The sequence below is a fragment of the Macrosteles quadrilineatus genome, unplaced genomic scaffold (assembly GCF_028750875.1).
Source record: "Macrosteles quadrilineatus isolate MER2022 unplaced genomic scaffold, UCM_ALF_1.0 Scaffold_1__1_contigs__length_201487025, whole genome shotgun sequence".
Taxonomy (NCBI): domain Eukaryota; kingdom Metazoa; phylum Arthropoda; class Insecta; order Hemiptera; family Cicadellidae; genus Macrosteles; species Macrosteles quadrilineatus.
Genome location: NW_026542594.1, coordinates 1,355,540 through 1,380,693, shown reverse-complemented (window position 1 = coordinate 1,380,693; position 25,154 = coordinate 1,355,540). Strand labels below are relative to the sequence as shown.

General features: G+C 33.7%; 3 protein-coding genes across 3 annotated transcripts in view; 2 read left to right on the top strand and 1 right to left on the bottom strand.

Moving 5' to 3' along the window:
- The window catches only part of LOC128983614 (uncharacterized), a gene marked incomplete at its 5' end in the record, with an annotated part of 73,487 nt that extends 71,210 nt beyond the window's left edge, over positions 1-2,277 (top strand). Inside the window, one exon of the mRNA XM_054402972.1 lies at positions 718-2,277. Within this exon, the coding sequence (XP_054258947.1) occupies positions 718-743 (26 nt within the window). The remainder of the gene's footprint in view (positions 1-717) is intronic.
- A 779-nt stretch (positions 2,278-3,056) lies between these two features.
- LOC128983154 (uncharacterized) lies at positions 3,057-11,822 on the top strand. The gene is made up of 3 exons (XM_054402330.1): positions 3,057-3,135; positions 7,841-9,149; positions 11,733-11,822. Exons 1-3 carry the CDS (start codon positions 3,118-3,120, stop codon positions 11,783-11,785), a joined length of 1,380 nt encoding a protein of 459 aa, XP_054258305.1. The 5' UTR covers positions 3,057-3,117; the 3' UTR covers positions 11,786-11,822.
- Positions 11,823-17,562: 5,740 nt separating this feature from the next.
- Positions 17,563-24,385, bottom strand: LOC128983529 (uncharacterized). Its single transcript, XM_054402832.1, has 2 exons — positions 24,303-24,385; positions 17,563-18,215 (listed from the first exon to the last, which is right to left on the bottom strand). The coding sequence occupies exons 1-2, from the start codon at positions 24,321-24,323 to the stop codon at positions 17,664-17,666; spliced, it is 573 nt and encodes a 190-aa protein (XP_054258807.1). The 5' UTR covers positions 24,324-24,385; the 3' UTR covers positions 17,563-17,663.
- Positions 24,386-25,154: the final 769 nt, after the last annotated feature.

The following is a 25,154-nucleotide window of genomic DNA, read 5'->3' as shown; positions in this document are numbered from 1 at the left end:
AATGTGTTAAATAAGATGAGTACGGTAATTAATAACTGCAATATATGAGGATCAAAACTATATGATATAGTTAGTACCTCCAATCCTACTCAGTACCTCCTGGAAATCGCAAGTTTGATTTGATAAGTCATAACAAATTGAGCACCGATATAAGTACCAAGTACCTACGTACCATCTTTGGCACAATCTTTTCTCCCACTAATATCTTTAAAAATATAACCGAGGGAACGTAAATTCTGCAAGAACTATATATTTTGGCCAATTTTTAAAAGTTCTTTGATTAGTAGTAATAGGCACTAAAGAGTTTATTTAAAATTTACAGAAATTTGACTCATTTGTTATCACAACAATAATTACGCTGGTTAAGTTGTTTCAACAGAGAATGTTTAAAGATACTGATTCATATCGCTGAACATAACTTTTCTTACCTCTGTACTATTTTACCCAAAAAGGTTCAAGTGATTTGTTATTGGTGACATATATTCTAAACACTACTACTAATGCTTAAATAGAGAAATTCGCTAAAATTATAGTAATTTTTAAAATTATATATAATTAAGAATTAGAAACAATCATCTAATCTCTAAAATATGTTGCCATATTTTTTCTGGCTCTATACTATTATAAATTAAATTTATATTCATGTTATCTTATATTGTAAGTAAATGTAAATAATTTGACCTGTTGATGTTGTATCCTGTATGTGTCTGATTTCAGATCGACCTGGGGAATCCGAGTTCTGATTGCTGTGTGAGACTTAGTTCAGTGACAACCGCTACAGCTACCACATAACTCATCAACAACCAGTGTGATATTCTCATCCAGCTGAGCTTTATAGTTTATCTTCAAATGACATTTTCATTATTTATTCTATTTTATGAGGACTGTATTTAATTTTTAGTTCGTCTGAAATATCGCTAGGTATCATTTTACAGATATGAGGACTTGTAACAAATTAGAATAGTGCCAATTGTTGCATTTTTTGTCATTTAATTATTTACTATAAACTTGTTTTGATGTTTTGTGTGCTGCGTTTTATATTTCTGTAAATCTTGTACTATTTTCACCTTTTTGTAATTTTTTACTCATTTTGTATTTGTATAAGTACAATTTGCACCGTTTGGTGTAGTCTATATATTTAACTTCATTTTGACAGATATTTAAAAGTTCAGTATATAGTGCAATGTATTTGTTTACAAACCTACCAATTTACCTGCTAATTTATGAGTTTGTGAGGTTTTATTTTGATTTAAACTAACCATGCTTCACTATTTTGAGTATTGTGTCCATGTTAATCCCTCTACTATTCAACTTTTCTAACACGTTCACTGCTACAAATAATATAACAAAAATCACCCATGCTAATAATTTCCAATTATTTACTATTGTTCATAAAGTGGCACAGTGAGTCAAAACGATAACAAAGGATGGTGAGGGGAGGTAACGGAGTAGTGATTGAGGCATAGTAAGATACATCAAACCGCTTGAGAATCCTAATCTCCAACTGGCATTTTTAGTTTTTACCAAAGCCTAAGCTATGTTTTTTAAATTATTTTTGTTCATAAATTCTTTGGGTTTAGAGCATCGCGGTATTCCGATGAATAAGGGTGTTATAAATAGTTCTTAGTGAAGATGAAATTTCATTATTTTGCTGTAGTAATAGGCCTACTGTTATTTTGTCTATTGCCAAATATTCTACATATTTATATGATTTATTAAACTTTAACCACCCCATGCTTTGGCTTGACTGCCAAGTTAGCTGCATGATGTTTCTTCTTCCTAAATTGAGGAATAACAAATAAGAACCATACAAATAAAAGCCACGTCTTTCTCATAACTATAGAGGTATCTTTTACATTAACCAAATTAAAATGATAATTTATTAAAATTATAACCTCATCTGATGTTTTAGGTATCTTTATAATAGCTGGAATACAATTTGTTGTACTAGTACTTTAACTTGTCCAAACCAGCACATAAAACATCAGACAATTTATATAATATCAAAGATGCTATATTTTTCATTGAAGATCCGAATTTTTAGTTTATATAATACCGTACTGTACCACATGTATAATAATGTAAACTTTAATATGTGTATATTTATTGTTGCGATTTCATTGTTTTAGTAGAACCTTCAGGGTTTTTAGGACGATCATATTTGTACTCAGTAGCGTTTCATGCTATGAATGAGTTGGTTCTACTCTACAGTTATATTTTTATGTTTTTGATTCACCACAGAATTATTTTAAAGAAATAAATTTGTTTTTGTGTTAATTGTTAGTTTTATTTTTCCTTCATATTTTTCATTTTGGTTTTTCTTGAATTGTAGTTCATAGTGAAGAGTAATTTTCAGTTTGGTGATATTTAAAAGTGCTTTACAAGCAAGAAAGGATTGCAATAAAATTGCATGACAAGTTGTTTCTAAAATGTTTACTATGATGTTAAAATTATTTTGTAGGAAATCTTCTAGGCTACAATATCTTGAGTAAATTATATGTAATTGTTTCTATGTTCTGTATTCGGGGTACAAATTGATTTATATAGTTTTGATGTAACACTGTAATTAGACTTTTCTATATTCTATATGATTGTTGTGCTAGATAGCATTGAATAAGCTATAGTTAAACTATTAGTAAACTTAGTTGTATCAATAGTCAAAGGCTAAAGCTATGAACCACAAAGGCAATAACATAATTATGTTTTCCATCATTAGCTAAAATAGTTGATCATGTCATTAATATTTATTGTAATCTTTGGTAAACATTTTGATAACGAATCACAAAAGTGATTGACTGAATCCTTTATAACACAAAAAACCCAATATCCAATAAACAAACAACAAGGACCTTTTACAAAAAAATATATATGTTGTAATTTGTGTTGATTTGACATCGATGATACTAAAAAAAACTTTATTTTGATTGAAAAATTCAAAAAGTACCAGACACTTTAACTTGGCTCTAATCAGATGTAAGTTATGGTGCCGGCAGGTAACAGCTACTCAGCACATACCTGTAGCGGCCTCATTTTTCTGCTGATTTGTAACATTACCTTGTAGTTCTTTATCAGAATTCAGTGGATACCATTCAGTACTTTAGATTGATATTTCTAACCATGTACTTTCATATACTGGTAAGTCTAAATTAATATTATACATTTTTTGTTTGGTTTTTTTTTAGTTGTTATTTTAAGCAGTTTCATATTTTTATTTACAACTAAAAATAGTAGGTGGTTTATTTAAAATGAAAATTTACTCGTAACTCTGGCCATGCTTCGATCATAATGTGAATATGTTACAATCAAAAGTATTTTCACATACACTTATATATGTCTTGAAGCATATAGTGTTGTTTCACTCAACATTCAGACACACATTTTTTTCATAAACACTGTTAAATTCAAGTTCACTTTATTCCTTTATTGTCACATAAAAAGATTTATACATAGCAAACCTATTAAACCGGTGAAATTGTCAATTCAATCTTAACCAAAAATAACAATTACAGAACATTTTTGTCTAAATTTAAAACCAATTACTTTTATTAACGTTTTTTTAGAAATGAAAATTACATAATAACAATACTGCTTAATTTTGTAAAAAGTCACCGACGGATCAAAATACTTGATTTAAAAGATAACTAGTGGTTTGTAGCGACATAAGTCCCTAAAAAGCTCAAATGTAAAACAAACTATTATAATATTTAAACAAACTCAAAATAAAATATATAATCTATATGTGAGGATAGATATCCCTGTACACCATATCTTTTGTGTACAAAAAACAGTAGTTTTGCTTGTTTTTGTTGGTGTTATTTTCAATAAATAATTTGAATCATTCCAGAGGTTTAACTATGTAAACATATCATTGTTTGTGAATACACTCTGGTTTACTAAGGTATAGCTTTGGTCTTATGGTTAATGATAATAAAAGGCTTCTCTGATTATTGACTTTGTAAAATATAAAAAAGGCATAAACTGTGTGTTGAGATAAGCTTAGTTATTCGTAAAAACTGCTAAATTAGCACCCTGACCCAGTTATTATTCCTTATTTTACATTCCCTTTGTAAAGGTTTAACAAAATTAGTGTAAAGGCACCCCATTGAAAAAACTTAACCCTAGATTTGTTTCTGATTCTGATCAATATTAAAATAGAAACTACTACTCTTTTTACCATACCTCTTTTATCTCTTTTTAACAAGTTTTTTTTTTTGTGGTATTCCTCTTAAAGGTGCGATTGACTTTACATATTTCATTAAAAGATGCCTGTTTAAACATTCAGCGGCCGTTATCTGTGAAATGTTTTACTAGACACCCTCGTTCCATACTTTATATACAAAAAAAGCTTAGGCAATGGTTTAACTTGCTTGGGGTGTTAGATAAGGAGTGCTTGCAGGCTCAATTACTGTTAAGCCCTCTACTGAAAACTATCTGTCCTATTTACTGAAAATGTTTTTCGTCATAGGCTACTGCAGCATAAACAGCAGTTTTAGATACACACTTTGTGGTCTAAAGTAGCCCTTTACTCCCCAGGGAGTAAAAGTCCACTGTCATAAAATCTATTGTAAACTTTGATTTTAAGAAAAATTTGATTGTGTATCGAAATTATGTAACGATTGGTTACATTGGTTGTAGCTCATTGTTGCGTTCTTGTCAATAGTTCGACATATCCATACTATAATGTACACTAACTCAATCATAACAGAAATGATTGGATCACTTACAAAACAGCTTCTTTGCATTAGTAAAATTAAAAACAAATTGAAAGTTGTTTTGAGAGTTTAACTTTTTGTGAAAAGTATTTTCGCTTTCTAATTTAGTTTGTTAAATAATATGTTGCATTATACCGTAGTTCATCACACAGGCAAATACTATCTTTTCAACCCTTGCTAATTTTCAGTGAAGCTTGGGCTTGGGTTGAAAAGAGTCACACTTTAAGCCCAAGTGATTTTTTTTTTTGTCCTAGGACGCTAGGCACGAGCCTGGGATAGTTTTTCACATTACTTCAGGCTAGAACTGGGGGTTGCGGCATTATCACTTAGATAAAATCCATTGGTGACTTGTCAGGGATCGAACCCGGGACCTCAGGGACTGAAGTCCCGCGCTCTAACCACTATGCCAGCACGCTCCCCAAAAGCCCAAGTGATGAGCCATACTTACTGGGACAAATGTTGTAGAGCGAAGGATAGGATACTTAAACTTAAAAAAATAGCAAGCAGAATAATGATGAAATTAGAACACAACAAAAAGACAAAAACAAATTCAAAGAACTGAAAATTTTAACTGTTTATTGCCAATATATTTAACACACAATCATTCTAGCAAAAAATCACTTTGAGCACCTCTGAGACAAATTAATAATACAACACACTCGCCATAAAAAATTCCTTGTTTCAAATAAACATAATATATTAAAATTCTATCAAAAAGCCATCCTATATATTGGATAAGAATTTCTTAAGCATCTTCCTAGTAAAATTAAAAATGAACAAAGCAATAAGAATTTCACAAGAAAGCTTAAACTTTATTTGGTAGAGAAAGCCTTATTCCTCGGAGGAGTACTTCTCCACTTCCCCTTGTAGCATTTGATTTAGCAATGATTTAGTTATGATTATTTTCATTATTGTTGACTCTGTATTAGTAATTTAAAATAGATTAGTTGACGCCATCCAGTGTACAAAATCCTATACTCTAAATATGAGCAATGTTTGCTTGTATGTATGTATGTTTGCACAAAGATTTCGGAAACGGCTTCGACGATTTTCTTCAAATGTTGTGAGTAGTTTAGTTCTGACCTAAAAACGAGTTTACTGCAGTTAGAACTGCCAACAAAAATCTAATTACGTAGAAAAATGAAACTGAAAGTCACATTTTTTTAACATTAGTCTCATGGGTTGCTAAGTAACCATGTTGGTTGAATTAAATAACAAGGAAAAAGTAAACAAAAGACTTGTAAGTTGTAACATGTGTTCGTAATAAGCCATCTACCCACAGTATAATAGCAAATTACAAAATACAGTACAAAAGGAAAATCATTACTTGTTACTATTGAGCAAAGATTACAGAAGATTACTCGATATTTTGTAGTAAAGGCTAGCAGTGCGGAGTGTGGGATTTGTTTATGACTATTAGATTAAGGTATCTGCAATCCTAAAATGCTATGGGAAGGGAAGGAAACAGATCCACAACGTAGGAAGTCGTGAAGGAAGTAGTAAAGGCGAGCTGTCCGAGTGTGGGATCTATTTATGACAATTATATTAAGGTATTTGCAATCATAAAATGCTATGGAAAGGGAGGGAAACAGGTCCGTGACGTAGGAAGTGATGAAGGAACTACCGTAGTCAAGGCGAGCTATCCGAAGTGTGGGAACTGTTTATGACGATCAGATTAAAGTATCTACATTCCTAAAATGCTATGGGAAGGGAAGGAAACAGGTCCGTGACGTAGTAAGTGGTGTAGGAAGTAGAAAAGGATAAAAAAGGAGAGCAGTCCGGAGTGTGTGAACTGTTTATGACGATTAGATTAAGGTATCTGCAATCTTAAAATGCTATGGGAAGGGAGGGAAAGAGGAAGTAGTAAAGACGAGCAGTGCGGAGTGTGTGGAATATTTGTGGCAATTAGATTAATGTATATAAAATACTAAAACGCTATGGAAAGAGATGAAAACAGGTCCACGACGTAGGAAGTAGTAAAGTTTAGCATCGCAGAGTGGGAACCGTTTCTGGAAGTTAGATTAATGTATCTGTAATACTTAAATGCTATGAGAAGAGAAGGAAACAGGTCCATGAAGTAGGAAATGGTGAAGGAAGTACAGTAGTAAGGCTAGCAGTGCAGAGTGTGGGAACTGTCTGTGGCAATTACATTAATGAATCTACAATCCTAAAATGCAATGGGAAGGGAGGGATACTGGTCCACACGACGTAGGGAGTGGTGAAGGAAGTAGTAAAGGCGAGCAGTGTGGAGTTTGGGAATGGAATAATGTATCTGCAATACTAAGACTGCTTTCAGAGTAAACTAATGATTTCTCCCGAGCAAAGCTTGGTCCCCAGGTACTTGTACTTAATTAATAAAGCACATTTGATTTGGTTTGAAGGCAGTCCAAACTATGACATGAACCTAAAATAAAGTTATTTGTTTATAGAGTATACATGTGTCTAACTAGTATACTTTTTGTTGGGGGTGGGGCAAAATTTTAATTTTTAATTAATGAATTCAGAATGTAATGATATCTACTACGGTGATAATAGCATTGACTATTGGCTAATAGCTTTGACTATTCAATAGTCAATACTAATAGTCAATAACAAATACAACTATCTATACTAAATTACAAGTCAGAGTGAGGCAGAACCAGGGGTGAACCAGTTAACCACACTAATAGTCTTATCCCTTGAGTCTATTGTGCATGCTTGAGCTTGGAGCTGCTCAGGCAGCCGGTGACCTGGCCGGTGAGTCATACTACTGGCTCCACTATCTCTGAGCAATATTTTTTTCTTGAAGAAAATATAAAAATCTGATGGTATTAATGTATATTTTTTAATCTCCTGATCATTTTGATACCAAATTTGAAGAGAATCGTGGAATTTTTAAAATTACTCTACACTGTACTTTGAATGTAACCTTAAAATGTAGTTAGACCAAAGTTTAGGTTTCATCAGCTCCTAAACTAAACCAAACCTAATCATTAATTGATAAATTAATTTCTTTAGTATGGATACTTAAAAAACGTTCCAATCTATTTATCCATTTGCCAATGAATTCAACTAGCATATTATTCAAAGATTAAATTAAGTAGGCGGTATGAATGATTGCTTAAAATTAAATCTTTTGTTGTTTTTAGGTAACAATCCTGTCATTATCCAGAGCTGCAATCTCAGCTCCATCACTAGATTTGGAAGGCGTGCCAGTATCTGTCAACAGTGGCTTCATCAACAGGGGTGTCCAAGGCTACGGGGGTTTCCAAGGCTACGGGGGTGTCCAGGGCTACGGGGGTGTCCATGGCTACGGGTCCCTCCACGGCCATGGCACTCTCCATGGACACCATCACTACCCACCTCAAATCAACAGATATGAAGGGTTATCCAGCATTTACGCACCAGGGAGGCAGATCTCTTATATCCCTTATGTTTACCAAACACCATCCCTAGTCTCCCCTGGGTTTGGAACTCTCTCTAGGACTGGTTATAGAAATCGTATAGTTCCACAAAGACTAGTTTCCCAAAGCTACCAGATGTACAACTCTCCTGATTCCTGTTCAGCTCAATATGAGACTGTTACGCCTATCTCATCCAATTATTATTATAATGTCCCTTTTTTAGAGATTATTGATACCTACAAAATTTACAATAACATTTCTAAAGCAATAATTGAGAAAAAAAAGTCAGATGGATTTTACTTTGACTCTAGTATGAAAATCGACAATGAAGAAAAGCATGATAGCTTAGAAGAACAAGTAACAAACAATGAAAAGACAGAACCGGTTCTTCAGCTGACTTATCTTGGTTATGTTCCTCAATCATCTTTCAGAGGTGCTTTACAATCAGAGAGAGATCCGGAGCCCAAACAAACTATTCCATTTTACATGCTTGACTATGACGACAATACTCCAGAAACTCCCAGAAGTAGTTCTGGTTATGTTCCTGCTTCTGTTTCTCCAGTAAGGTTACACTCTCCAGTAGTTTACCATGGTAGGAGTGTCATGAGGCCTGCTTGGTTATTAGCCTCCAGTATGTCACATGTGTCAGGACTACCAGGATCTGCTTATAGATCCTCAACATTAAATGATCAATCTGGGTACTACTTGATTGATGTGAAGCCTGTGGCAAGTGATGTATCGCATGAGCCTATGCTTGGTGCACCGCGGCCAACTCTCTTTCCATTGATACAAACATTAACTGGTCCGATTGGAGGTCTGATTGACGGATTGGTACAGCCAATTTCTAGAGGACCCAATACAAACACCCAACCACAAATAGGAAGACAAAATGCAAATCAAGAAAAACTTAGCTATAAACCTGTTTATAAACCTCCATCTGAACACAACACTTCCCAATCTAAAGAAGAATCTCCAGCGGAAAATCATTATGAGAATGAGAATGGACAACAAGAACTCAACAATGAATTTGGCTCACAGTACTTTGGATCCAGAGGTTTGTAACAATGATAAATTAATTCATATATTTTTATAAATTTGTTTATTAAAATTTTCTGTTTTATACCAATTTTATTCTTACAAGAGCCTATTTTAATTGACCACAGCATTTTGAAGAAGAATAATCAGTAACGTTAATTTCAGATTACCATTTTTAGGTGGAACAAGATAAGTAGATAAAAATCATATAGCCGGTGTCCTTTTGTCAGTTAGTTGCTTTGATGGATTTTCCTTTCTTAATCAGATCAAACACTAAAATGAAGAATAAAATATGGCATTCTTCTTAGCAGCAGATTACTTTTGTTTTTTTATTTATTTAAAATCCTCTTCTTCACAATTTGTATTTTCTCCTCTTTTTTAACATCAGGAAGCCAATATGAAAATTATAACTTTATGATTGTGTAAAGTGTAAAGGCGTCCAACTAATTTAATTATTTGGGCCAGTATTTTACATACTCCTTACTATACCACTCCAACTGTTTATGTCCGTAAGTATTTTTGAGGTATACGATAATACTAGCAGAGTACTCGTCCTTTGGAAAAAAATATTAAAATTATTCAAATAATAAAAATCTAATAATTTTCCTACTATTTAAACAAATGGTAAATAAAAAAATTAGCTTATTGTTAATTTTGAAAAACCGGGGACAAAGCCTAGATTAATACAGACAATGGCTATACAATCTTGCTTATATCCTTAATCAATGCCCTTAATCTTCAAATAAATAAACCTGCCACATGATTTTGCATAATACGAGTATTATATTTTTATTTGTTTAAGTCAGCTGTGTGGCATTGGAAAATGAATCAGTTTGACAGTTCTGGATGTTTACATTGAGCGGTTTACACTAACAGGTGCAGAATAGTATATTTCATTACTAGGACCGAAAGTGGCATTTTCCGACGCGAGCTCAAGTTTTTGTGTGAGGCGAAGCCGAACACAGGGAACCCAAATTTCACGTGCGAGGCGAAGCCGAGTACGTGAGAGCTATTTTCACGTACGAGGTGAAGCCGAGAACGGGAATAATGGAGCAAGTGCCGGATAATAACTTTCGGTACGAGTTATGAACGATACTTTTCATCACGACGCAAAAATACACAAACACAGAATAGCAGACCTAAGTAATATTACAATAATTATCTATCAAACAATTTGTTTAGACATAAAAATAAAAATAAATCTTCGAAAAGTAAACCTATGTTCATTTTTGTTTGATTTTTAAAACATAAAATAAAATAAAATATTCTAAAAGAAACCTTCGTATATTTCTCAATACTTCAAACATCAGAATTAAAGATTAAAACGACTTTGAACAATACATATAGCTGATTTAAACCATTAAATTAAACCGTAACAAAACACTAGCGCGCGTAGTGACTAAATGGAAAACTAATTGAGAGCGAGGGAAAGTAAATTTAGAGCGAGGGAAAATCAGCTGATCGATTTTCCCTCGCCCTAAATTAGAGCTTGGGAAACGGCTACTTTCATTGATGTCAGCTGTTATCGAAAATAGTTACTTTCGGTGAGGAGTAATGAAAAATGTATTGTTTTGGGAGACCGGTGAGTTTACCTAGTAGACAGCTATTTCCTCTTTTTTCTTCCACCGGTACAAGGTTATAATTTCAAATATAATTTGAATATAATTTCAAAGTAAAGTATTATAAAAAGTATTAAAAAGTATTAAAGGTTCATGCATCGGAGAAATTGTACGGTGCATAATAGCCTACACCATCTGCTTCTGATTGGTCAGTTTCTTAAAACACCAGTCAGCAGTTACGGCAAGATGACGGATCCATAGAATAAATGAACAATTGATTATCAGTTTGATGGATCATATTACGTGAATAATATATCAATCATTTATTCTGTAAGGGCAAGTTGGTTCGATTTTAATATTATAAAGTAGGTAAATAGTAGCTTGATGTGTAAATTACAATACGGATGTGCACTATAAACCGGTGACTTACCGTTCTGGGATCCCAAGACTATTGCCCTGTGGTGGTACCGGTGGGTAAGTCACCGGATCATCTGCACCGTTGCACCAACATGATCCCAGAAAGCGCCCATTGAGATATCATAGCAAATGTAAACATTGCGTGTTTCTCATTTCAGCCATGGAGACCAACAAATATTTACTTTTAAGTTCCTCACTTCAGAACTTTGAAAGCCAAAGGGGCAAACCCTCGGTCAGTATTGAAGTGTGAATAGTCCTAAACGGATCCTTGGCATAGTAGCTACATTTTTTTGTAAAACTTAAGTTCAGTTTAATGTTAAGTTTAAGTTAAATTTAGTTCAGTAGTTTTTACATAATTGAGTAGCACACAGACGGACAACAAATAATTTTATGTAATAGTATAGATTTTGCACATAGGATAGAAACTCTTAATATAAACTTTTGTTGATAAAAGCATTGACTATATACCATAAATCACAAATTAATTTGATTTCACAAAAGTAACATGAAAGCCATTCAATAATACAGTAGAACCTTAGTTTGATAATTATAAGGATAATCAAATATAATATACCGTATTCAACCACAATCCTGTATACTCATTTGAAGTCTTATATTTGTTCTAGAATTTCAAGACAACTTGGTAAGACATTTGATTGTAGTCAGGAACAAACCCTAACATATATTTCCTACGTCTATCACAAGTAATAAACAACACCTTTACAAATTTGCAGTGTATTTTTTAGTTGTTTTCCCTTTTTAAATAGCAAATTAATAAAATTATAAATATCATATTTTATACCTATTATCCTACTAATTTAGAAAATAACTAAAATTTTTTTTGTATCAGGCACCTTGGATTTATTATGTTGGAGGCAAATGGGTATTATTATCCGTTTGATAAAAAACATGAAAAGTCAAATGACAAATTTTCAAATTCAGTTACCTTCTCTGTACTTGGTGGTTTGTATATGTTGTCACTGATGCAGATTTCACCACAAGTTTATCTTCAGAAGTACTTCAGAAGATACAATATACAAACTTAATAAAAGGCAACTGATAAAAAAATACATCTCAATTGTAAAAAGGTCATTAAACCTGGTAAACACTGAAAATCTACATACCGGGTGTCCCTTAATAGTCTCCCACTGGTTAGTTTTTAAACGGCTGCATATATTTAAACATACACGTTACTAGAGTAATGTAAAATAATTGTTTGGGGTATTTTGAAATTCACCCCCCACCCCAAAATAGGGTTTACTAAGGGTACCTTAAAATTTTTAAATAGCACATCATTTCAAAGGCCATTAGTTAAAAAGAATATCGGCAGAAACTAGAGGTCTCTATCTCAACCCAATATAGAATGGCGGCCATTTGTTACTATTCATGAGCCAGAAAAAGCCCATGTAAAAATATACACCAATATCCCCTATTGGCGTTTTTATAGGTTGTACCAGGGAAAATAAACTCATTATTATTGTACAGTAACAAGAAAGTCAAAACTAATTTTTGATCAGTATGACAATTTTAGCCAGTACCCCAAAATGGGTATTTTGTGGGAAGTTGGAGAGGATTGACACCATCAGTTTGAGGGTGGGAAAGGTTGAAGTCCAAACTGCTTGTGCTACCAAGTACCTTGGGGTCATGGTGGAAAGCAAGCCCAGCTGGCGAGGCCAGATCATCTGTGCGGCAGACAAGGCCGCTAAGGTGGTTTCTTCCCTTAGCCGGTTAATGGCCAATGTCGGAGGGCCGTGGTCCAGCCGCAGAAGACTCTTGATGTCTGCAGTCCAGTCCGTACTCTTGTACGGTGCATAAGTGTGGGCAGATGCACTCAATAAGGAGGTGTACAGGATACAGCTCGCCTGAGTGCAGCGTCAGGCAGCACTCATCGTAGCATCCGCCTACAGTGTCAAAACCCGACGTCCTGGTTATTGCTGGATTCATACCTGTCAATCTTTTGGCGGCAGAGAGGAAGGCAATATATCAGCGGCTTGGAGAGGACCAGGCAAGAAGCGAGGAGGGCCCCCACACCTACCGGCTCTGGCAGGAGAGCTGGAACAGGAGACGCGGGGACGCTGGACCAGGCGACTGTTACAGCAAGTCTAACCGTGGGAAAATTGGTGGCACGGCGAGGTAGATTTTTACCTTACCCAATTTCTGACAGGTTATAGATTTTTCCAAACGTACCTGTTCAGGATGGGCAAAGCTGTGTCACCCGATGGTATCTTCTGCCCAGGCACTCCCGACGACACGTAACACACTTTTTTCCGCTGTCCACGTTGGGAAAGGCCCCGCCTGGAGGTTCAATACAACGTAGGACTGCTGTTGGTGGACACGGTCATCCCTATGATGGCGGAGGGTGAGGAGAATTGGACCTGAGTGTCACATTTCGTCCAGGGCATTCTCCGCGCCAAGAAGATCGATTTGATCGAGATGCAGTCTAGGGTATAAAATAACAGAATGCTGGAAATAGTGGGAGTCCTAGGGCTTAGGTCACATGTTGGCCTGACTTTATGAAATGTGACAAACAATACCAGGTCTGTGTCCAACAGAGTAGAGGGGTTTTTTTAATTTTAGTGAGTAGTTTGATCCTCTCAGGAGTCTCACACTACAGGTTGGCCACCTGTGTGCGTATTCAGTTATTAAATATATTCAGTAATTTGATCAGCTGAAACATGTGAATTTAATTAATCAAAACAAATGAATATCTATTTCTCAAATCTGAGTGATTTTTTATTTCTTTATTTATGATATGGCCTTCATTTTGACATACCTACCAACTATGCTATATTTAAGAATTCCATCTTCAAATATCACCTCTTATCGTTTCTTTACTACAGGTTTTAATGAATGGTTATGTTGTGTTGAATTTTTTACCGATAGGAAACTGTTTAGGCTATATAAGTTTTGATTCGGTTCTTTACCAAGGGAGGTAGAACGCTCTGTTGTATGCATTGGAGTTTTTTTGTTTTTTGTTTTTTTTACTCAAGCCCTTAAGTTTTGTTACCTCATAAACCCATGCTAAAAAGAGCTCTATTATCATGCTGATGAGAAACCTAAGTATAGTCCAAGATTGATTGTATTGGTTGTATCCTCACTTGGGCACCTACACTATCAAAGCGAAGTTGGCTGACTTCGGTCAAACTTGAAAATATCATGCTACGCAATAGTCTGTAATCTTTTCAAACTGACTAAGAAGGAATTTCCCTTAAAAGTTACCTTTGCCATGACTTTAAATAAGGCATATAAACAGACAGTTATTATGGCTTTGTAAAGTGTGTGCTTTTTCAGTGAAAACTATGCCTGGGTAAAAACAAAGCCACCAAAACAAAAATCTTTTATGGCCCTATTACAAATTGCTTGGGCCTGTTCTGTTCAATTTGTACACGGCAGACCTTCCTAGCTGTGTACAACATTGTACAGTTCATTTGTATGCCGATGACTCACAGATGCACTTGTTTTATGAGCCATTCCAGATGCGAGCTTCACTCAATTTCATAAACTCTGATCTAGAAAAAATCCTATGGTGGTCAGGGGCTGAAACTCAATACTGGCAAGTGTACTGTGATGCATACGGCGCCACGTGACTTGGTGCAGTCCCTCAGCGAGACAGGAGTGAGTGTTGTGCTCAACGGTGAGTCCTTGACCTTGTGTGAAAAGTCAAAGACTCTTGGCGTTGTGCTTGATAACAGCCTCACCTTCTCTGACCATGTCACACATGCTTCGCAGCGCGCGTTAGGTAGGCCGAGAGGGCTGTACAGGTTCAGAAGTCTGCTGCCAGAATCTGCAAATCTACGCCTCATGCAGTCACTGGTTCTGTCGGTGTTTGCATATTTTCTCCCTGCTTATGGAAACAGCATCTCTGGATAAGACATGTACCGAATGTCTGCAAAAACTGCAAAATTCTGCAATTCGTTTCATTTTTGGGCTCAAAAGATTTGAACATGTCTCTCCATTTAGAGCTGTAGCGGGGATGTCAACGGTAGACACTGTTTGCAGGATTATGACGTGCTGCATGGTGCACAAGGCTCTTGTCCTACAGGAGCCACAGTACATTCTTGAGAGTCTCTCTTTCCGGGAGGAGGTCTCTCAGCGCAGTACCCGCCATGGAGGTCTCCATCTTCACTTTCCAAGAGTGAGGCTTAAGTTTGGAACGAGAAGCTTCTCGTACTTCGGCCCAAAGCTGTACAACGACCTCCCCTCTGGCCTCAAAAAATATGCCTTGCCATCTTTTAGAGCCAAAATTAAGGAATTGTACTGTTATGATTAGTTGTTGTTTAGATTGTCTTGTTTCTGTTTTGTTATTGTTTCTATTTGTTTGTTAGTTATTGTTAGTTATAAGTCATTGTTACTTATAATATGACGAGAGTTGTTCTGAAAAGCAGTTGTACTGAGAAACGCTTGATCAATAAAGGCATTTTTATTTATTTACTGATAAAATGATAATTTCCTGAGATGTTAAGAATTGATATAGCCAAGAATTTAAAAATCTTATTTTTACTTTCTCCCCTATACCACCCTCTGTTCTGTTTTGTATATGGAGAAAGTATTGTTTTCGTAAAAATTTGTGAGTTTAAGCTTTGAGTGGATAAATCTGTTTTTTACTTCAAAAGAGTGGTTTTTGAAGTAATGTCTCTGTGTGTGTGTGTGTGTGTGTGTGTGTGTGTGTGTGTGTGTGTGTGTGTGTGTGTGTGTGTGTGTGTGTGTGTGTGTGTGTGTGTGTGTGTGCGTGTGTGTGCGTGTGTGTGTCTGTATGTGTCGATATGTACAGAGCTACAAACTACACCTGTAGTCTCATTTTAATGAAATTTGGTATGTAGGTACTAATACATGGTATCTCCAGGAATTTTTCTGAAATTTTGATTTTTTACGTAGATTTTCCATAAAAACTATATCGGATAATAAATAAAATAAAATAACGGAAAAATCTGATTTTTTTCAAAAAATGGCCCAAACGATTTTGATAAAAAATTAGTATGAAGTAGACCTTTACATTCTGAACAAAATGGTATGCCTCTCATTTCTGTAAAAATTGCAGTTCAAAAGCTATTGTAAATTATGTTATTTTCCAATAAAAAAGCATAAAATAAGAGAAAATCTTAGTGCAACCCCCATTCCTGTAAAAGTTACGGTTCAAAAGTTATTGTAGGTAACTTATGTTATTTTCCTATAAAAACCCATTCAAAAAACGGAGAAATATATATCTTTTTAACCAATTCTGATTGAAATTCTTTTGTAATGGTCCTTATAATTCTAAACAAAATAGTAAATAGTGCAACCCCCCCCCCATTCCTGTAAAAATTGTGGTTCAAAAGTTAATGCAACTTTTGTGATTTTACCTATTAAATATCATAGTTACTCTCATCACTTACCCATGAGAAAGGTTGTTGACAAGCTAATGGAAGAAAATATGTGTCAGATTGATGATACCGTTTATTTTAAATATGTTGCTGTTTTAAAGAATATCAACCACATTTATAAAAATTCTGAAAAAAGTAAAGGTGCTTGTAAATATGTTCTGCATGATTTAAAAAAAAACAACGTTTATTTCTCAACACTCAACATAATACAAAGAGTCTTAATTAGAAAATATTAATATATACATACTGTTTTTAGAAAAAGTAATACAAAAATTGTCTTTGAAATCAGGAGTAAATTACAACAATTTAGCATTTATACCATGTGTTACTATCTATAATTAATAGAGTATTTATGGCAAAATGGAATCATATTAAATCAACTAGGTACTTTCCTGTTAAAGGGAACATTCATTATTACCGGTATCGATGATTTTTTCGATATATCGATATTTTTGTTTTCCGATCCATTACAAAATTGACAACAACTAACTAACTGATCTTGTTTAGGCTAAAACAGTCTATTATATGGATTAAGAAATGAAACTGTTCTAAGCTAACCTAACATAACCAACCAAACTTGCTGTACCATTTAAAAACTCCGTTTGATAACAGAAGAGGCAAGTTAAACACGGAACTTTTAAATGTTACAGCAAGTTTGGTTAGTTATGTTAGGTATTTTTTTAGAACAGTTTCATTTTATTATTGTTTGTTGATACTGAACAATATTTATCGTAGTTGTCAGCTGATATGTTTCAACTTGTTCGATATATCGAGAAAAAAACTATTGATAATAATGAATGTTCCCTTTAACAGGAAAGTACCATCAACTATATTTACATTCTTTGGTGTGAACCATAATATTGTACAGTGTTATTTTATATGAACCTTCCCATCTTTATTGTCTGGTATTAGACACTTAATAATATAATTAATATAATTTAATATAATTAAAGTACTTAAAACAATGACAACACAAAAATAAAATAAAACATAAATATCGAATTAGATGCTATACTAAACTATTTATCAAACTTTCCAAGATATTTAGAATATAAATGATAATTTTTAAGAACTATTACTGAAATGTCTAGTTAATTAAACAACTATTAAAGCACCTACACTTAAATGCAAAAAACTATTTTGAGATAAAAATATAAAAAATAAAGAATAGACAGTTGATATTACTCTGGGTTTGTTTTAAAACCATCTGTATAAAGGTCTCAAAGACCTGTAAAGTGGTCTGATGAAGTACCTGTTAATGTATCTCTCAGGATTCTCAAACACAGGTTTTATTCCGTCCCCCACAGTGCTGATGATGTCGCTGGGGACTTGACCCACGAGAGATCCGAGGTTGTTAATTCCTTCTCCGATCCCATCCAAAGCTGATCCTCCACCTCCGCCATTGTCATTGTTACTTCCTGTGAACTGACTCAAACAGTTACTGCTACCACTGTCGTCACTGTATGGTCTGTTCCCTCCTTGTAGATTGTACTCCAGATTCATGTAGTTGATGAGCAAGAATCTAGCATCTCCTTGAGGTTTGGGGTTGTTCCTCTGTAAACTCAGAAGACATTGTAACAGTTTCTTCTTTTTCCTCTTTTTGATAGCGTGAGCGTGAAATACACGTCCCTCCTCTTGAGATGAGAGTGATCTCTGTAGGTCTTGCCTCTGAAGTTGTTTGCTATCCTCGAACTTGACTGGGGAGTTCTGTACTGGCTGTAGAAGTATGGTCAACAGGAATGAAACAAACTGAAACAGAAAAAAACTTGAGCGAGGTCAAAGGAAAAATCAATAGTTTATTATCAGTGAATTCTCAGTCTACCGGTGAGAACCTCATCAAGTCAGTATTTACATTATTTACAAAACCAGAAGTATCATACATTCTATGGAGGCCAACAACATCTTCAGTGGCAAAGCTGAGTCTGGAAGACCAAGAATTCAGTGATGACACCGGCTGCTTAAGTCCACAAATTATAATAATCTTATATCGAAATGTGACACGGGTTTTTTTATTTCAAGAATCTGAATCAACCATTTGAAAAATTTTCATGATTTTTGTGGTGAGATGAAGGTTATTTTGAAAGGAAGGGAATTTCGAACCCATAATTTTAGTTTGGGGTTTCAGTTTTTCAGAAATTCAGTTTTAATTACTAAAACGTCTAGCTTCCGACTATCATGTTAAGTTTTTCTCAACGTAATTTGGCTTAGTTAGTTTGAAACCATCTGTTAGTTTTAACAGCTGGTTTCAAACTGTGACTGACATGTTTACTTTAGAATTGTTTACAAAACATTGATCATAGGTATTAGTCTAAATATTTGTACAATGTTACTACTGTAATTATATTTTAGAACTTACTATAGTTCGGCCGCTTAGAAAACGACCTGCGCAGTAATGCTAAACCAATGCTGAAGGAGGTCGCTTTCTAAGCGGCCGAACTATACCATATTATTTGTTATTTTACAGAGCAGTATGGTATTCATATTAAATTGCGAAACCGAATGTAGAAAAAAAAACTGATAACTAGGTTGTTTGTTCTCCTATTTTAACAAACAAGAACTAATTTAATTTTGATTTAAATTTTCTATCTTTTTGATCCCAAAAGCAATTTTCTTAATGTTTACGGGTTTCATGAAATTTGGCATTAAGGATTTAAAATGGCCGCCAGATTAAAACGGCTTGAGATATTGAAGGAAACTTTGTAAGCTCTTTTTACCTTCTAAGCTACCCATTTATACCAATTTTGAAATTTCTATCTTGAAAAATTATTAAAATATAAAATAATTTTTAAAAAATCACAAACAGACCGACAACAGAAATCCAAACATTTTAGATACATACTTATATGGCATTTTTATGTTTTTCTTAGCCCAAGGAACAAGTTCACAAAATATGTCAAAACAATTTAAAACAACCTGTATATACAGGATATACAGGATTATTACAGAGTCTGGCCCATACTAGAACAACTAAACTCTGCATACCTTTGCCTTTAAGGCATGTTATGAAGTACTTTTTGGTACTTTTCGAGTGACCTCTCATTTTGAAGGTCCTGATAAAAGAAAACCAATAACCAAAACTAGGGGTCTCCATCTCAACCCAGTAAAAAATGGAAGTCAATTGAAATTCTTAGAAGTGAAATTTAACTTACAGCTTTCCAAGTGTGGAGACCCCCTGTAAATTTTGTAACGGCTCACACTAGAAAAACTAAATTCTGCACACCTTTATGGCATGCTATGAAGTACGTTTTGAGCCTAATTGCTACTTGGTTCGCAAACCCAAAACAGGGGATTTCGGGAAAACTCAAAAATTGTAAATGTTAAGCCCCATCGAGTGACCCCTCATTTTGAAGTTCGTGACAAAAGAAAACTAACAACGCAAACTAGAGGTCTTTATCTTAACCCAGTAAAATATGGCAATCAATTGAAATCTTTAGAAATCAGAATTTACTTGTTAAATTGTAAGTTAATTTGAGTAGTACACAAAGTAGTAGTTGTGCCCAAAAAGTACTTCATAACATGCCATAAAGGTGTGCAGAGTTTAGTTTTTCTAGTGTGAGCCGTAAAAAAATTGACAGGGGGTCTCCAAACCTTTTTATTATCCTTGTACATATATAAAGTAAAATTCAACATTAATAACTGAGTAGCAAAAGTAAAAACTATTCATTAAGATATTTACTGACTAGTTTCAGCTCTAAGGCCATTTTCAGAGTAAACAAAAAATCAAAATAAAATATGTAAATAAAAAAAACATGACATTATAAAACTTTTCTAACTTGTTACATAATTTTTCATGGATTAATTTATATACTATATGATATGTTTGTATTTATTTTCATTAATATTTTCTAAATTATACAATAACAAAATATTAATGAAAATAAATACAAACATATCATATATAGTTTATAAATTATTCCATGAAAAATTATGTAACAAGAAGAAAAGATTTATAATATTGTGTTATTTATTTATTTAAATATTTTATTTTGAATTTTTTGTTTACCAATGTTTAGTTATCCTTTATATTTAGTAGAACTATTATTCTATTTTTTGTATATATATGTGTCTGTTAGCACGATAACTCGAGCAAAAATGATCCGGTTTTGATGCAATTTGGTATAAACGTGTAAATCTACATTATTCCAACGAGTTGGCAAACCAGAATGATCGGACCCTAGGAACGGGGGTTTATGGGGGGTTTAATGGAGTAAAAATTGGTTTTTGTCATTTTTGTCCCTAAAAAACATAAAATGTTGCAATTTCTTTCCAAATCATTTTGTAAAGCTTAAAAAAAAACAAATTATTTAGTATATTGAAGCATTATTATGCGCCTAATGGTTACGGCAAAAACTCAAAGAATTTTAAATTTAAAATTCCTAAGTTATTCTTATGGAGGATAAATAACCGTTGTAGTTTGCTTGTTTATGAACATATTTTTATCTCATTTGGAAAATGCATATATTTTATAGTGAACTATATACTGTATTAACATTTCACAATCAAACACTTTTAAACCCTCCCTGTTGGAGCAAACTAAGTAAACTAATGCTATATTTAAATAGGGAATAATTTAGTAATATTTTTAAGGAGATATTTTAGTGCAAATCCAATCAAGCAAATGGAAATTCGCTTAGTCTGCAGGTTTCCTAGAGGTATTTGTAAACATACTTTGTTCAAATTTGGAAACTTGATTCATTTAATTAAAACTATTAAAATTTAACAAAAAAAAAAACACTCTACTATCCTCCCTGCAAACCCACTCGTTAAATTAATGTGTTTTTTTTAATAGGGAATAAATCTTACATTTTTTAGGAGATATTTTAGTAAAGTGTCCCCCTGAAGAGGCACATCACTGAGTAATGACTTAAAATTATTTTAATAACCAGTAACTGTGTACCAAGTTTTAAAGCCCCATCTTTATTACATTTTGAAATATTTAACTGTCCCGGGACTTTTTTCCACCCTGTATATGCTTAAATTTACAAAAGAGCTTCAGAAAATATGGTTTCTCAAGAAGAAACTAATGAATTATAACTTAGATTCGTATGTAACATAAATTTATAGATTTTGTAGATAACAAATTGACCACAGATGAAATTGCCGGTGTCTTCAATCAATTCCTCTAAAGGAAAATCTCTAGCACATCAACATAAAAAGCATTAGTTAATTTTTTTAGTAAAAAATCTACATTTAATTATTTCTAGAACGGGTGGTCCATATCTATTTTCCAAATCGAGTCCAAATTGCGATCCATGATTAGATCCACTTTTAGGAAAACTGTAGCTAATACAAGTCAAATAAAACAAAATATAAAATTGAATACATAATTTATATAGTCAATCTTCATACTACGATATAATAGATATAAACTTAACATAAACATATTTATAGGCATGGTAATCGACCACCGAAGTACTCACGGACGCCTAGACGGTTCTGTCCAACAACATGAACCGCTTATAGTCCTTTTATAAATTTTGTCAAATCTTGTTTGGCCTTAAGCCTAGAGTTTAGAGTATAGAAAAGATGGGGACAAAGAAAGTTAGGGACACGGAAAGATAGGGACAAATAGGGGTTCGACCGGGGGGGGGGAGGGAGAGATAAGCTGAACTAGGCTCTGAAACGACTCCTTTAGAAGAAATCGTTCTCCTGTTTCAGTTCACAGAGAGCGTTATTGACTTCAAAATCATAATTTGAATATTTCCAAACAGTAAACCTAAAAATTTTAAAAGTCAGTCAAGTACTGATTGATCCAGGCCTAATCGCCTAGGTTTGCTAGCTTCTTTTTTACCCATTTTGGGTAAGTTAAATATATATTACAGAAAATATAAACGCATTCCATGCAATAATATTACTGAAAGTGAATATAATGTAATGACACATTGTTAAGATATGCTGACGTAATTAGTTTAAAATTCTAATATTTTTGTGATTGTGTAGGCATACGATAAACGTTATAAAATAATTGTATTTTTGTTTGCACATTGCGTCGGATCATGGTGTATTTGGTTACTTTTATGTCTGATGGACATTTTATCTCTGAATTTCTGATCCGCTGTCATTTTTGTTGGAAACGCTAAAGAAGACAATATTTTATGCGGCCTACTCTGGGAAAATTACAAGACTGCATGCTCAAGATTGAATATTTTGACATAGGTATATTTTTAACGAAAATTTAGTGATTTTTTAAGGGGTTCAAATTGGTTTACAAGGCTTTGTAAAAATAAAGCGAAATATGTTATATGATATTACCCGATAGTTAAAGATTTTCTGGCCAAGGGATCCTTGGCTGCATCCGCCACGGGATTAAACCCCTTTTTCTTATATTCACTAAATTGGTGAAAATGGCACAATGTATTTTTTGAAATATAATTACATACGTTCGTTACAATTTTGTTTACAAGGCATTTTATATTTATTATGTATTTTTATAAAAGTTAGGAGTAGGCTAATTTTTTCGTGTGTAACACTTTTAAAATAAAACTTGATATATAAACCTACAGATTTCTATACAGAGTGTCCCGTAACTCTCTGGACATGTATATAGCGTTATTCCTTAGGTCAAGACAAACATATTTCACTATAGGAACATGGGTCTGGGGTGCCTAGTTTTGCGTCTGTCTGTATTTATGTGTTTTTTTTTATAAAAAAACTGATAACTCCTAAACGGTTTGAGATACAGCGTTGATATTGAATGTTTATGCGTTTGCTTAGATTAAACAATAGGTGGAATACTTTGTACCAGATGCCTACGACTACATTTTACAACTGGTATTTCTTTAATCTTTCTCAGTAATAGCTAGTCACGGGTTGTTCCTGAATTATATTGTATTATTGTTCTAATATAAACGAGAGAAATTCGCCCGTGTTCACGGTCGTATAACATTAATTGGAGGCTATAACATCCTCACGAAGTTTAAGCTATTGTTTTGGAAATATTCAAGAATATTTTTGATAAAAAAAATGTATGCTTGAATAATTATTTATAATTCGAGTTTACTCCGTTATAATAAAATGACCCTACAAAAACACTTCAATGTACTAAATCTGTTGTACCTAAGCTCTACAAAAGTAACCAAATTTAAGGGGAGATACAACTAGATATAAATACAACAAGTCGTAGTTACAACTAGACCAAGGTACAATAACAATAGAGAACGAGTCGATTTAAAGAGTCGTTCTCAGAGCTTAGTCAGCCTCCGTTTGCCTCCCCCTCGGCTCAAAACCCGATTTGTCCCCAAGTTTCCGTGTCCCTAAGTTTCCTTGTCCCCATCTTTCCGGACACCTTTAGCCTAGGGTGAAGATTTGGAAGAAAAAAGTGGAATGACAATGAATGGGTAAATTTAATGTATTTAAAAATGGATACCTGGGGCCCATTTCATAATAAAGTACAAACTAATATTATTAGTAAATCAGCTGATCGCCCAATGCAAATCTAATGGAAATTACAAGTTACAAGTTGTAACTTGTAACTTGTAGTTTATTATGAAATGGCCCCCTGGAGTTTATTGTAGATGAGAAAAAAAAACATTTTTCTTGAGGAATGATGGAGTTTCTAGGATGTAAATGATGGAAGGGTTGAAATTTTAAACAATCTGAGCTAATCTCTTGATGATTGAGTAAGAGAGAGGACAATTCGGAGCGCCCTCCTCTGAAGCCCAAATAATTAGCCTCATGATAATTGGTTTGATATTTTCATTTTTAGGAATACAACTAGTTGGTTTGTAGGTACAAAGGCCTACAAATTATTTTTTAAATTATTAATAATAATAATTAATTAATTTTATAATTAATTATTACTAATTATTTGTTTATTACCACATAATTAGCACTTACGTATAACCAGAAAGAACTCATCGCCTTTTTCTACGAGCACTGTTCACTGTACAACACACTGCCGTTCTGATCACTGTCAAGTCAGGTTTTGACGACCCCGTGTGAAAGTTATATAAGAGCATAACACTTTCGTCTAAACGCCCCCGCGGAACCGAGCTCTAGCCTACTTCGCCACTAACAGCTGATCATTCGCTCTACATCTCTACATATTATAGTCCAGTGTACTTCTGGCACAAGCGGCAACAATGGGGAGCAGTTATTAGAATCAATTACAACAGACATTGTCAACTTATTAGAACGATAAATATGTATAGGCTTATTAAAGTTAACATTACCGAGTAATCTCCAGGGCAACGCCCTATATAGTCCAGTTCTTGGAAGCATTTTAGTTACGAAATATTCTGTGGTGTTTGTTTAATAGAAGGTTTATTACAAGGGCGATGTTCCACTCACGCCAAACCACTTGCGTTAAGCAATTAACTGTATCAGGAGACGTCCGTGAAGTTATTGGAAGGTGCGAGTTACTAATTGATTTCATTTCAATATCTTTATTCAATAATTATTGTATATTGTACATTGAATTGTGTCAATATTCTTAACATAGTAAATACATTTGTTATAGGATAAAATTACTTTTAAATTACAATTTATTCAAGAAATAAAAATCAAGCTACAGTAATTGAGGAAACACCTCTTTAATGGAGTAAGGAGCAATTTCTATAAGATAAATTTTAAATATTTTTTTTAATTTGATGCTGCTTTAATTTGAATGGTTTTAAAATTATTATGAAGAAAACGCAATTTCTATCCTCCGGCACAGGAGGGCTTTTTTTATTGGAAAAGAGAAGATGG